This window comes from Nicotiana tabacum, chromosome 9 (genome assembly GCF_000715075.1).
Source record: "Nicotiana tabacum cultivar K326 chromosome 9, ASM71507v2, whole genome shotgun sequence".
Taxonomy (NCBI): Eukaryota; Viridiplantae; Streptophyta; class Magnoliopsida; order Solanales; family Solanaceae; genus Nicotiana; species Nicotiana tabacum.
This window is the reverse complement of record NC_134088.1, coordinates 84,598,375-84,613,805: the sequence shown is the minus strand read 5'-3', so window position 1 is coordinate 84,613,805 and position 15,431 is coordinate 84,598,375. Positions and strand designations below refer to the sequence as shown.

The 15,431-nt window shown below is 38.0% G+C and overlaps 1 protein-coding gene across 1 annotated transcript; it reads left to right on the top strand.

Moving 5' to 3' along the window:
* Positions 1–9,113: 9,113 nt before the first annotated feature.
* On the top strand, positions 9,114–15,101 carry LOC107780051 (serine/threonine-protein phosphatase PP2A-2 catalytic subunit). Its single transcript, NM_001325295.1, is given in 10 exon segments — positions 9,114–9,528; positions 9,531–9,551; positions 9,553–9,601; positions 9,603–9,609; positions 9,612–9,686; positions 11,851–11,965; positions 13,279–13,387; positions 13,468–13,545; positions 14,143–14,334; positions 14,464–15,101. Coding segments are annotated over 10 exon segments (915 nt in total). The 5' UTR covers positions 9,114–9,433; the 3' UTR covers positions 14,638–15,101.
* The last annotated feature ends 330 nt before the right edge of the window (positions 15,102–15,431 follow it).

The window sequence follows — 15,431 nt, the reverse complement described above, 5'->3', positions numbered from 1 at the left end:
GTGTGAGGTCTTCACGGATCATCAGAGCCTTCAATATTTGTTCAAGCAAAAGGATCTCAATTTGAGGCATAGGATGTGGTTGGAGCTATTGAAAGACTATGATATCACCATATTGTATCATCCTGGAAAGGCCAATGTGGTGGCCGACGCCTTGAATAGAAAGGTAGCGAGTATGGGCAGCCTTGCGTTCATTTTAGTCGGTGAGAGGCCGCTTGCATCAGATGCTCATACTTTAGCCAACCAGTTTGTGAGGTTGGATATTTCAGATCCCAGCCGTATTCTAGCTTGTACAGTCGCTCGACCTTCTTTGTTTGAGCGCATCAGAGATCGGCAATATGACGACCCTCATTTGTTGGTCCTTAGGGACACAGTGCGGCACGGTGGTGCCAAGCAGGTTACTGTTGGAGATGACAGAGTTTTGAGGATGCAGGGTCATGTTTGTGTACCTAATATGGATGGACTTCGTGAGTTGATTCTTGAGGAGGCCCACAGTTCCCAATATTCTATTCACCCGGGCGTCGCCAAGATGTATCAGGACTTGCGGCAATATTATTGGTGGAGGAGGATGAAGAAGGATATAGTTGCTTATGTAGCTCGGTGTCTAAATTGTCAGCAAGTAAAGTATGAGCATCAGAGACCTGGTGGTTTGCTTCAGAAGATAGAGATTCCTGAGTGGAAGTGGGAGCGTATCACTATGGATTTCGTTGTTGGACTCCCACGGACTCAGAGGAAGTTTGATGTCGTTTGGGTAATTGTGGACAGGCTGACTAAGTCAGCACATTTCATTCCTGTGGCAGTTACCTATTCTTCGGAGCGGTTGGAAGAGATTTACATCCGCGAGATCGTCCGTCTTCACGGTGTGCCCGTGTCTATCATTTCTGATCGAGGTACGTAGTTCACCTCGCACTTCTGGAGGGCAGTACAGCGTAAGTTGGGCACACACTTTGAGTTGAGCACAACGTTTCATCCTCAGACAGACGGATAGTCCGAGCGCACTATTCAGATATTGGAGGATATACTCCGTGCATGTGTTATAGACTTCGGAGGATCGTGGGATCAGTTCTTGTCCCTTGCTGAGTTTGCCTACAACAACAACCAGTCGAGCATTCAGGTGGCTCTCTATGAGGCATTATATGGTAGACGGTGTCGATCGCCGGTTGGGTGGTTTGAGCCGAAGGAGGCTCGGTTATTGGGTACAGATTTAGTGCAGGATGCCTTGGATAAGGTCAAGATTATTCAGGATAGACTTCGCACAGCTCAGTCTAGGCAGAAAAGTTATGCCGACCGTAGAGTTTGTGATGTTGCATTCATGGTCGAGGAGAGAGTGTTGCTCCGGGTGTTACCCATGAAGGGTGTAATGAGGTTCAAAAAGAAGGGCAAGTTTAGCCCTAGGTATATCAGGACCTTTGAGATTCTGGAGAGAGTGGGAGAGGTGGCTTACGGGCTTGCGTTTCCACCGGGGTTATCATCAGTTCATCCGGTGTTCCATATGTCCATGCTTTAAAAGTATCACGGCGATCCGTCACATATGTTAGATTTTATCTCTGTCCAGTTGGACAAGGATTTGACTTATGAGGAGGAGTCGGTGGCTATTCTAGTCCGGTGGGTTCGTCAGTTGAGGTCGAAGAGTTATCCTTCAGTCCGAGTGCAGTGGAGAAGTCAGCCAGTTGAGGAAGCTACTTGGGAGTCTGAGTCGGACATGCGGAGTAGATATCCCCATATTTTTACCAGTTTAGGTACTTTTCTATGTTCGTTCGAGGACTAACGGTTATTTTAGAGGTGGAGAATGTTATGACCCGATAGGTCATCTTATGTTTTAAAACCTAATTCTATGATCCAAAGCCTTAAAAATCATGTTTTAGCCTTCTTCAATTTGCGTGCGTAGTCCGGGCGTCTTCCCGGAATGCTTTTATGTTAAAAATTGAGAAAAATAAATATTTTTGCCTAAAAACTTCATTTGAGTTGACTTTGGTCAACATTTTGAGCAAACAGATCCGGATTCGTATTTTGACGGTTCTGGTGGGTATGTATCATGATTTTGGACTTGGGCGTATGCCCGGAATCAAATTCGGAAGTCCCTAACCCGAGACATCGGACTTTGTTGAAATTTGAAAGCTAAAGGCATAATGAATTTGAAATATTTGATCCATAGTTGACTTTTTGGATATCGAATCCGTATTTTAGTTTCGGAACCCGGTATAGGTCCAATACCATATTTATGACTTGTCTGTGAAATTTGGTGAGAAACGAAGTTGGTTTGACGTGATTCGGATGTCCGGTTGAGAAAATAGAAGTTTTAAAGTTTTCTTAAAACTTTCCTTTGATTTGGTATACGATTCGTAGTTTTAGGCATTATTTTGGTAATTTTATCACGCGAGCGAGTTCGTATGATATTTTAGAACTTGTGTGCATGTTTGTTTTGGAGCCCCGAGGACTCGGGTGAGTTTCGGATAGGTTACGGAGTGATTTTGGACTTAGAACATTTGCTCGTGTGATTTAGTTTTTGTTGCAGGCCTCAAATATCGCAATTGCGAGATCAATCCTCGCATTTGCGACCACTGTTGAGTTCGCATTTGTGATCTACTCATCGCATTTGCGAAGAGTAGCTAGGGAGGCCAGAGTTCGCATTTGCGAACAATGTTTCGCATTTGCGATGGGAGCTGGGAGGGGGATTCTTCGCATTTGCGATCACTGAGTCGCATTTGCGATCCAGCCAGAGTTCGCATTTGCGAATTATTCTTCACATTTGCGAAGAAAGCAGAGGTGTGATGGTTCTTGCATTTGCGATGAATTCTTCGCATTTGCGAATCCCAGGTCGCAAATACGACATTTGCAGCTGAACAAAATATGACTTAGACGAGATTTTTGGTTCATTCTTCAAATTTTCAAAACCTAAAACCTTATAGGCGATTTTTCCAAGACTCCTTCTTCCCCAATCTCCCACTACATTTCACAAGTTTTCAACCTAAAATCTAAGGTTTTCATGGTGGAATTGGGGGGGGGGGGGGTTTGGGTAGAAACTAGGGATTTGATAAATTGGGGATTTAGACCTCAAATTGAGGTCGTATACCAAAACAAATTACATAATCGGGTTCGGGTTGAATGGTTAATCGGATTTTGGTCCGAATTTCAGGTTTGGACCAAGCGGGCCCGGGAGTTGACTTTTGTTGACTTTCTCCATAATGACCTAAATTGAATCTTTTGCAATCGTGGGTGATTCGTAAGGCTTATTTTGAATCATTTGGTTGGTAATTTGCTAGATATTATTGGTTCAGATTCTGGTTTGAAAGGCAAAGTTGTGGTTGAGCTTTGAGTGGTCTTTGGAGTGAGGTAAGTGTTGTGTCTAACCTTGACTTAAGGGAATTAGAAACCCTTGGACTATTTGCTACGTGAATTTCATGTGAGCGGCATATATGTGAGGTGATGAGTGCTTATGTACCGCCGAATTATCTGTTTTTTTCTTGTTTCCCCGTTCTTCTTATATTATCTTTTTCCCTGTCTTAGTTGTTATATGCTCTAAATGTGTTTCCATGCCTAATTGCTACTTGTAGTCATTGTTCCCTCCCGTTCATGATATTAGTTCTTTCCATAGTTTCATAATCTCCTACTATTTGATCAAGTTGGTTTATCTGTACTTTGTAGTTGTAAATTCTGGATTGGTCTCGCTGTGTAGTATTACTTATTCGGATTATCATATTGTACAAGGTTTCCTATTTGTTCAGTATTTTAAAGGGTTCTTCTATGATTTGAATTGTGAGTTTTACTGTGCTTATTGAGAACGTGATATTAATATTGTGGGATCGGGTTGCACGCCGCAACAGGTGAAATAAGGGTGATATATTGAGGTGAAATAAGGGTGAATTTGTACTATACGGTGGGATCGGGTTGCACGCCGCAACAAGTGGAATAAGGGTAGATTGATATGGTGAAAAAGGGTGAATTATGATACTGATATTGACATATGGTAGGATCGGGATATATATATTGTTGTTGATATCGTTACGGTGAAATAAGGAAGGAATTTGTGTTGTCTGGTGGGATCGGGTTGCGCGTCGCAACAACTTATATGTTTCCATTTCTTGAGTTGTGTTGGGTTTTTTTCGTGGTAATTATATCTGAATTATTAAAGATTGGTAATTCTGGACGACACTAGTTTATTCTTGAGGCTGTGGTTATTATTTTCAGTTGGCTGTTTAATTCTGTCCAGTATTCCCATTTTCTATCATTATTATATACTGCGTTCAGGTTGTAGTATAGGTGACCCGCCTTAGCCTCGTCACTACTTCGTCGAGGTTAGGCTCAACACTTACCAGTACATGAGGTCAGTTGTACTGATACTACACTCTGCACACTGTCTAGATTTTGGAGACAGTCCCAGTGGCGGCTACTAGAGAGCTCGGATTGGACGGCCTGCAGAGACTTGAGGTACAGCTGCTCAGCGCCCGCAGCTCTTGAAGTCCCCGTCTTTATTTTTATTTAGCTGTGTATTTTCATTCAGACAACTTTGTATTTATTTCAGACCCTTGTATGTATTACTCTAGCAGCTCGTGCACTTGTGACACCGAGTTCAGGGATTTGTAGCAGATGTTTTTTCGATTTTAGCTTCCGTATTTATATTTGAATTATTGCAGTTAAATCAGTTTTTCTTCATTAATTGAATTTAAATTGTTAAAAAAGATAAATTATTCTAACGTTGGCTTACCTAGTAAGTGAAATGTTAGGCGCCATCACAGTCCCGACGGTAGAAATTTCCGGTCGTGACACTTGGCAAGGGGGAAGAGACATCAGAATGGTTGGTGGTCTAATTTACTGTCGTAATTATCCTTCTAGGTGTAGAAAAGGAAAGAGATTCAGTTGAATATGCTCCAGGTGTAGAGATAGTGCTGATGGGTGGTTGAACATATGGTGGATTGTCAGAGGATATGGTAGAAAGGAAAAACAAAGGCTGAGGTGTTGTGGTTGTCAAAGTGAATGGAAAATGATCCTCATGGAACTTTACGGACCCGTTTGGCCATAGATTTTGCCAAATATTTTCCAATTCTTTTTGGCAAATACATATTTGTTCATAAATTTTATCCATATGTTGATAAATTCCCAAATTTCAAAACCATTGGCCCAAAATTTTACTATTATATTTTAAAAATATTTTAGAAATTGCACCAAACTTTTGTATTTTATAAAAGAGCCCACCATTTATTATTTTTTAATAATGTTGCTTCGTCTTCTCGGTCATCTGATAGTGTATTATGTAGTTCATTACAAATGATAATTTTGTACCAAATTTATTTATGTTCAAGACTATGGTTTGTGATAATGATAATGAATGTTATTGATGAAGGTACTGTTGGGTATTTGTGATAGTTATTAAAACTTGTGGGTATAAGTCATATTTCATATTTATTTATTTTTTAAAAGTGAAAAATATTTTAAAAACTGATGTTCAAATACATTTTCATCTTCAAACCAAACTTCACCCAAATCAGATTTTTCAAAACAAATTTGGGAATCTATGGCCAAACGTTAGCTACATCCCTGAAAATAGACACCTTTCTTGTCTCAATTTCTAGAACTTTATAACCTTTTTGACCTTGTGCATAGCCCAAGAATACACAACTCTTAGCTCTTGGCTCTAACTTACTCCTGTTATGAGCCAAAGTAGATGCATAACATATACATCCAAAAGATCTAAGAGATTCATAGTCAGGTGATTTCCCAAAATAGAACCTCATAAGGTGTTTTCCCTTTCAAAACTCTATAAGGTATTATGTTGATGAGGTGAGTGGCTGTCAGTGCACATTCTCCCCAATATTGAATAGGGATCTTAGACTGAAAAAATAGACCTCTTGCAACCTCTAAAAGATGCCTATACTTTCTCTCAACCACCCCATTCTGCTGGGGTGTTTCCACACAAAATATTTCATGCAATATCCCTTGTGATTCAAGAAAAGCAGCTTCATGTGATCCTTTGCCTAATTCGCATGCATTATCAGACCTTATCCCTTTTACCATCATGTCAAATTGCCTCTCTACCATGCTCAAGAAGGATTTTAGAACTGTAAAGGCATTACTCTTGCAACTCAACAGAAAAGTCCATGTAGCTCTACTGTAATCATCTACAATAGTTAGGAAGTATTTATAACCATTGTATGTCACAGTCTTGAATGGTCCCCAAGTATCAATGTGAATTAAATCAAAAATTCCCTTTGTTTTAATATGACTTAAAGGAAAAGAAAGTCTAGTTTGTTTGGCTTGAGGACAAACGTTACACACATAATCAAAATTTGAAGGAAAATTAATGAAACTAAGATTCTTCATTACTGAAAATGGAAGATGACCCAATCTGACATTCCATTGGCTTACATTAGAAATAACATTAGCCACTGATCGTGTTTAAAAAGAAATAGAACTAGAACAATGATTGAAATTTCTTCCTTTTAGAATTGAAACTACATCTTGACAGGGCAGAATGCCAGAAACTACACTAGTGGCCCTGAGTAGATATAAACTATCTCTTACTTTACAAAAAACATGTCTCCTCCTCATTAAAGGGACCTGCATTAGGCAACCATCAGAAGTTAGATTTAAAAAACATTTGAATTGACTACATAACTTATGAACATATAATAAGTTATATCTAAAAGAAGGCACATGAAAAACTCTTTTAAGGATCATATATGGTTGAATGGAAACACTACCTATGTGTGAAAGGAGTTAGGTAGACTAATATGTAAAGGGACAGGTAGGGGAGTTAAATTGATAAAAGAACTTGAATCAAAACACAGGCTCCTAAGTCAATGATCCAAGTCCTAGTATTAAAAGCTGAAAGACAAGTTCAGTATATTTAAGAATTGTACCAGCCACAACATTGGCATTGATTTCTAAACTTGCATGTGCTGAGCTTCCAATCTGAACCTGTTTGATCAAGTTAACTAGCTCAGAGACTTGCTCCTTGCTGAACATTTATGGATGATTGTTCATGTTTTCCTCATTTTTAACAGCTGCTGCAACCTCCTCATGTCTTGTTACCACTGCATTTCCGTTCACTGTTTCCTGATAATTGTTTGGTTTTTTGGTGAACTAAAAATCTTCTAAAAACCCTATTAGTCTGTAACAATCTACTCTCACATGTCATATCCTCATGCAATGAGAGCATGTCACATTAGGGTTGTATTTAGACTTCTTTCCTTTGAACTTTTGTGGACTGTTTCCAAACTTTTGAGTGGTAGTCCAGAGTTTCTGAGTCTGATTGTTGTTCCTCTGTTGAAACTTTGTCTGAGCTCCTACCATAAAGGATGCTCCATCAGAAGGGTATTGAGGGCTCATGTATACCTCTCTTTGACTCTCACCCTGAAGTAACAAAGAGTAGGTATGGTCTAAGCTAGGTAGAGGATTCATCATAAGAATATTTCCTCTTACTTGGCTATAGATATCATTAAGTCCCATAAGAAATTGAATAACTCTTAGATCTACCAAAAACTTAGCTACCTTCTTCTTTCCATCACACACACAATCACAGATGCATCCTAAGTGTGTGCTCAGAGAGTCCAACTCATCCCACAGTCTCTTTAGAGTTATGAAATAACCTGCTACACTGCTATTTCCTTGAACTGACTTTGATATCTCCTTTTGCAGGTGTTATAATTTGGCCCCATTGGATTGGCTAGATCTGTGCTCAAGACTGTTCCACAATTTTATTGCAGACTTAGAGTATATGACATTGTCTCCTATTTCTTTAGACAGAGAATTCAGTAACCAGGAGGTTACCATGTCATTGCACATGCTCCATTGAGGAAGGTCATTGGAATCCAGACTTGGTTTTCCACAGCTTCCATTGATGAAACCAAGTTTATTCTTGCTAGAGAGTGCAACTAAGATTGATCTCCTCCAACTTGGAAAGCCTCTTCCATCGAATGGTGTGTTCACGAGAGTCATACCAGGTGCATCAGAGGAGTGAAGAAAATAGGGGTGCTTACAGTCCTGATTGACTGTAGTAGATGAAGAACCAGTGCTAGAAACCACTAGAGTAAAGATGACTGGAGTTTTTTTTGTTACTGCCATGGTTGATCTTGAAGTTTATGAAACTTTGAGATTAAGTTTATGAAGGATCGAGCTATAAGAGCTCTGATACCATGAAGGATTTTAACAAGAAAAATGCATAAATTTTTTCTGTATATTGTATTCAATCTCAATGCATGTATATATACAAGTATAGATCCTGAAAGAAATAATGTAAAATAAAAATTAAAGAATATTCTCTATACACTTGTCATGTTTTCATTCTCTACTCCTATAACAAGATAACTAATTTTATTCCTCTACTATGTATTCACATGTGTGGGCACGTGTAGAGAAGCTTCCGGGCGTATCATTCTTGTAAGCTTAGTGTGCCATATCGACGGCTGAGATTAAGAGCAGCTGAGGGTCAAGATGCTTCCACGTGTCACATTATTTTGATGAAGTTAAAAGACCAAAACTATACACTACATAGACAAATCCGAAATCCCTAATGTTCTTGTCTGAAACCCTTCTCTTTCCCTTTCTTCTCTTTCCCTTTCTTTCTTTCATCGATTAAAATCTCGATGTCTTCCTTCTTCTCTACACTATAAGAGATTATTCTTGTTAGATTAGAGGATTCAAGATTATTAAGAATAGCAAAAGAACAATCATGCATTATGGGATATGTGATTTGCACGTAATTCAATATATTTGCATAAATGGCTAATCTTGTCAATTTAGATTGCATATTATCGCTTTTCAAAACAGAAAAATTATTACTACTTCACTTTATATATATTATAGCCATTATTTTAAAATTATTTTGGTTTTTTTCTCATATTTAGTGTGGGAGGATAACAAAATTTCACAAGCTACAAAACAAAGATACAATATAATATTGTCGTCAAGCCTTATAATGAGTTCACAATAGGTGCAGGTTCGATTCCTACTTTTCCCATTGCCTTTTCATTCCCCACCAACCGTTTGGAAAAAAGTAAAAACTTAAAATAAAATAAAAAATTTTAAAAAATAAGAGAAGTCTTTTGAATTTGTGAGTTAAAACGGAATTAAGGGGTCTGATATATATATATATATATATATATATATATATATATATATATATATACAGCGGAAAAGAGTATTTAAAAAAGTTTTTGCTTCATTTTCAGAGAGAGAGAGAGAGGAGGAAATGGAGACCAATATCAGAATTAGCAGATGATTTGGAGATTCAAACCCTAGTTATTTCCACTTTTATCGATATTCAATCTCTTTGTATTTTAAATTTTTTCCTGCTTAATTTTAATTTTCGCTACGTATATTTTCATTTGATTGATATCAGCTGGATATTCAATCTTCGATTCTCTGATCGGTCGGCGTGAGAATTTCAGATCGGAGACGAAAGCTCTGTATAAATCTCTAGAAAATTCTAGAGAAAAAAATGCCGTCGCATGGAGATCTAGATCGGCAAATCGCACAATTGATGGAGTGCAAGCCGCTATCAGAAGCGGAGGTGAAAACGCTGTGTGATCAAGCGAGGGCTATACTTGTGGAGGAATGGAATGTTCAGCCGGTGAAATGTCCGGTGACTGTTTGCGGCGATATTCATGGACAGTTTTACGATCTCATTGAGCTCTTTCGGATTGGCGGCAACGCTCCTGATACTAATTATCTCTTCATGGGCGATTATGTTGGTATGTTTTTCCTTTCGATATAGATTTTAGTTATATGCGTTGACAACGTAATGAATGTTTTACACTTTATGTGTAATTTAACATGTTATAATACGTTACTTACAATTTATTACAGATTACCTATCAATGTTATTAAATAAAGTTACCTGCAAATGCCTTTTAATTGACTCGATTATGTAAATATTTTTTACGGCTCTTTGGATATATGTTTCTGTATTGGGGGATTTTGTGGTTTGTTGCATTTATTCGGGCTTTGGATTCTCTAGATGTGAATTGAATTGTTTAAGTAATTTTTTGTGGTCTAATTTTTTTTTAAATTGCAGTTGCTAATCGTGCCTTAGATTTCCTATTGAAATTTTCATGTTTGTATGTCTCTAGAAAATTAGAGAACCTTAAGTGATAGAGCTCATAATTGAAATTAAAGTTTGAAACACGTATTGGAATGAAATGAGTCCAAATAGAGCGGAATAGATATTGTGGATTCATATAACTGATAGTTTGGGACTGAGGTGTCATTGTTGTTGTGTTATCATCTGGTATGGACAGAGATGAGATGTATGGTAACAAGTACTAATGAGAATGCCACTAATGTGAAGGCTGGTTAGTCTTGTAACATTATATATGAGATTGTGAACGATAACTTTTATGCTGAACACCTATGGTTTGTTGCCAGCTCTAATAGTCATGTGAGTGGTTTTGCAAAGAGTAAGGTTGCCTCAAAGGCAGCCACGTGGGGGCTGTTCATTTGTTGTTTCAGGAAGTGGACGACACATGATTGTCCATTCATTAATGTGGTGGAGTTATTATGGTGGTCCATTTTTTATTTTGGCAATTTACATTGAAAACATCTTTGCTATGACAGGCTTTAGTTTGAACTGTTCATTGTTTAGCTTCGAAGTGATGAATTATTGTTGCGATGCAAAGTTGAAATGTTCTTTTGGTTGGGATTGGCCAAAAGTGAGATAATGGCCTTGATGGCCACAGGTGGTACAGAAGTTCATTTGGCAAACTTCGTTGGCCAAGATATTTTTACTTGTCAAACATTGCTTGGTTAAATATCCTGTTAACACATGCAGGGTGCTAATTTACGAACAGTAGTTTAGCCAACCAAAATGATGAGTGACTAAACTTAGTTTGTAGTTATGATTTACTTTATCAGATAATACTGTTGCTTGTCGTCCATGTGTATTGTCCTTTTGTTAAGCTTGCTCAAGTGCGAGAGGACAGGGCTGGATGGTGAGTGTTGGGTTGTTGGATTTACTTTCGCTTGTTGTCCACGTAGATTGTCCTTTAGTTAAAGCTAATTGAAGTGTGAGAAGACAGGGCTTTCAGGAAAGTGAGTGCTGGCGCGTTTGATTTTATTTCCTGACTCATAAATTCGGTAAAAAAGGTGCTAAGGTTTATTACCTGTGACAAAGTGTTCTGTTCTGGCTTTTCTTTTACAAAAAAAAATTGTAAGTAGAAGTGTCTCTCATCCTATGTTGCTCGGACTCGGGTGCGGTTATCCGATCTAGGTGCGGATCTAGAGGTCGAATCCTTCATAATCTAAATTTTAAGATTCGGGGGTGCGGATCCAGGTGCGGGTGCGGGAATTCGGCTAAAAATAATTCAAAATTCTAAAAATAGATCTATAAAAATATCCTAAATTATGTGGAAAACTAATAGGTAATGGAGATCAACCAATAATTCAATCTTTCATTTTGAGAAATAGAATTTCTCAAGTTGTAGGCAGTTAGGCACTACGCATAGCAGGCAGCAGCTAAAATTCAATCTTTCATTTTTCATTTTTCCTCAAATTTATCCATGGATTGTGGTCAAAGTACCCGATCTCGATTGACCACACCATGTACGAATCCATTCCCCTACCAGTACAAGTGTTGTGTCGACACGGGTGCGTAGGCTAAAATGAAGAGTCCACGCAACACAGCTCTCGTCACCGCTTTGTACTCTTTATGTAAAAAAGATTCATTTTAGCCTAGTGGAATACAACAGAGGAAGTGTTATCACGCTGTCAACTGACACCGACTCATCCCAAACTTTCTTGAAAACTTTTGCTTGCCCAAGGTTGTCTTTTGTTTTTTTAATAACTTGCACTTTATCAGTTCTCTTGTTGGTTAAGTATTTTATAGTTGTTTATCGTTGTATAATTGTTTAATCAATGCAGACCGTGGATACTATTCGGTGGAGACTGTCACACTTTTGGTTGCTCTCAAAGTCCGTTATAGAGATAGAATCACAATTCTTAGGGGAAATCATGAAAGCCGGCAAATCACTCAAGTGTAAGTCTTTTTAATATTTCTTCAAGTAATATTGTTATTTTAATATGGGGTGCTTAGAAATGGTTCATCTTTCGCAGAGGTTAGATTCAAAGAGCTATCCTTTTCATAGTTCGATCATTTGGTTTATAGATGAGCATGTGGACTTTTTACTGCGTCTGTTATGATATTTTTCTCGACTCTTTGTATTTAGCTATCTGAGATTATATGGCAGTAGAAAAATATGGAGAAGGTCTAGTACTTCCTATTTTTTATTACTTCCTATTATTTTTATTGTACAATATGGGCTTTGAACTTAATTGGAGGTCAGTGAGGATTCATATAGTCAACCCCAACTTACTTGGGATCGAGGCATAGTTGTTTGTTGTTGTAGTCTCTTTTGTGTTTAGTTTTTAAATGTAGCTCGGCTGCTGTATGCTCTGATTTTGTTTTCTAACATGCCCAGAGTTAATGCAAACAGAGTTACAAGAATGTTTAAAACCTACATAATCTACTCTGCCATGAAGTCCATAGAAAATATTTCACGAACTGACCAAAGAGTCTTAACCTGCCACTTGGCAAAGAAATTATTTCCATTCTAGTTTTGCTTCAAAAGCTGTTGTTTTCTCTTTATTAAGTTATTGATACGCAATCAGCCAATATCCCTTTGCTCTTCTCGTCATTCCAGTTTTAGAAAATGATCTTGAAATAAATTAATTACTGGTTCTCTACCTTATTCTATTTTTGTCTTTATATTAAGGTAGCATTCAGGATAGACTATGTAGCATGATACACCTGTGTGTGTGTGTGTATTATCATTTACTTTATCAGGTTAATGAACGACATTGTGCTTGTTTTTGGACTCACTTTATTGTCTTCTCACATCAGAAATGCCAAAAGAAAAAAGAGGTGGGAGTAAAAATTCTATAGGAAAAGGTGGAAGATCTCTATTTTCTCTGGACGGTTGGAGTTTAAAGTGAAATAATATGAAAATCTGCATGCAGTTTATTGGTATATATTCTACTATTAATAGTTTGTGAACATGGTTTTTATATCCAGAAATTGTATTAGTACCGGAGGGAGGATGAACGTTGTTCCTGAGGCTAAGGAGAAAAAGGAGTTTTTTCATTTTTTTTCATTTTTTCGGGGGGTTGGGTGGGAATGGTTCCCAAAATTTATGAATGATGAGGAACTTCAGGACAATGCAAATAAGGATGTCCCACAGTTTTTTCTTCTTTTGGAGTAATAAGGCGGCCAAATATAATTTGATGTTATAGAGGACCATATGACTGATCAAGTCATGGATGGAGTAATTGATATACCTCTTTTCCTGCCAGGTATGGTTTTTATGATGAATGCTTGAGGAAATATGGCAATGCGAACATTTGGAAGTATTTCACTGATCTTTTTGATTATCTACCACTGACAGCACTTATAGAGAGTCAGGTTTGAGCTCTTATTGTACTGATTTTTCATTTGAACAGAACTGCTGGCTAATATTATGTGCGTTTATCAATTTGTTGTAGATATTCTGTTTGCATGGAGGACTCTCGCCTTCTCTGGATACACTGGATAATATCCGAGCGCTGGACCGCATACAAGAGGTACATAAATGGTTGTGAGATTTAAGCATTTGTATTTCGATGATATGTAACATAGTCTCTTTAGTATTTTGTCACTAGTGGCTCCCCTCCTGCTTGATCAATCTTGACTCCTGCAGTTTTTATCCCTCCCAAATTTAGTGGCTGTCCTCTCAGAGAAATCCTACAGAAACAAAGTTTGATTTCCTGTTTTATCTTCCAAAAAGTTTACCTCTTTGGTGCAACGGCTTTCTTCCCATGACAGTTTCTGTTAACAGTAGTTCTGCAGAAATATCCAGCAGGACTACAAAGTCAGATCTGGAGATAGCAGTTATGATAGCATTATTAACCTTTTGCTGCTCTGCTATGCGTTGGTATCTCTATTCTGCTTAGAGACTTAGAGACGGCAATTATTACCTTTTATCATCTGATATCTCCCTGTTTCTTATTCTGATGAAGTCTGATATCTCTGTTTTCTTATATCTGCCCTGTTAACTTTTTGCTGAATCTTGCACATTTGCATCAGTGGTCTCCGTTCTCTCTGATGTCTCATGATATCAATTCTATGCATGTTAATGTTGCTGCCCTCATTGCTTATGCCTCTTATTTGGTGGTTATTAGGTTCCACATGAAGGGCCAATGTGTGATCTCTTGTGGTCTGATCCAGATGATCGGTGTGGTTGGGGAATATCACCTCGAGGGGCTGGTTACACCTTTGGACAGGATATAGCATCTCAATTCAATCACACCAATGGTCTCACTCTGATTTCTAGAGCTCATCAGCTAGTCATGGAGGGTTTTAATTGGTGTCAGGTTTGTGGACCTAAATTGAGGCACCGCCTCCCATCTCCCCCTTTTGTTAATTCTGTGGAACTTGATTTTAGCAAGCAGTTTGTGTTTTTTTATTTTTTAACATGCTCTTTGGTGGTGTAACTTTGGCAGGATAAGAATGTTGTGACAGTATTTAGTGCTCCAAACTATTGTTACCGGTGTGGTAATATGGCTGCCATCCTAGAAATAGGCGAAAACATGGAGCAGAATTTCCTTCAGTTTGACCCAGCTCCTCGGCAGATAGAGCCTGACACCACGAGGAAGACTCCAGATTACTTTTTGTGATCCCAATACTTGCACTGATTGCCTGCAGGTATGTTTTACAAGAGGAGTTTTGCTGGTTGAGTGTTCTCGGCATCATTCTTTTGTTTGGAGCTTGACTACCTATGCCAGATGCTCACCAGAGTTGTCGAAATGCCTTAATTGGTTTTCATGTATATTTCCAAAAAGGAAGCAACATGGTACATTCTGCTCTGTAATTTTGAAATTTACCGTAAAAAGCAGGGTTTTTTTTCTTCCAAAGTCCAATTACCAATTCGTGGCAGCCAAATGCTGTCATTCCAAATTGCGTCTAGATCTCTTGATTTTAGACAGGACATACTAGTTTTCAGAAGAGATGAATTGGTAGTAATAGACTAATAGGTATTTGTTCGTATCTTTAGTCTTCTGTAGTTGTTTTAGACACGAGATACTTTTCATTTGGTCTCTGGCATTGCTGTTATGGGATCATGTTTTTAAATTTATTCTAATGATTCTTCCAAACGAAGGTCTAATTTTTGCAATATCCGAGGTTAATATTAGTTTCAAGTGAGATGAATTAAAAAAAATTCCCAGACAGTTCAGGAAATGTTTAAAGACCTTTCTGAAGTTCTCAAATAGATTTATTCATTGTCTTCTGATGAGTCCTTTATTCTTTCTTTTCATTATCGAATTTGAAGGAATTTAAGGTAATTGTTTTACATCCCTCGTTGAGAGGAAGATGCTGTTTTCTTGTTTTCTTTTCTTCCTATAGCTTTCGAGTTTGGAGGTGGAGATTTTCACTCCGAATGATATAGCGGAATAAATCACCAAATCTGATT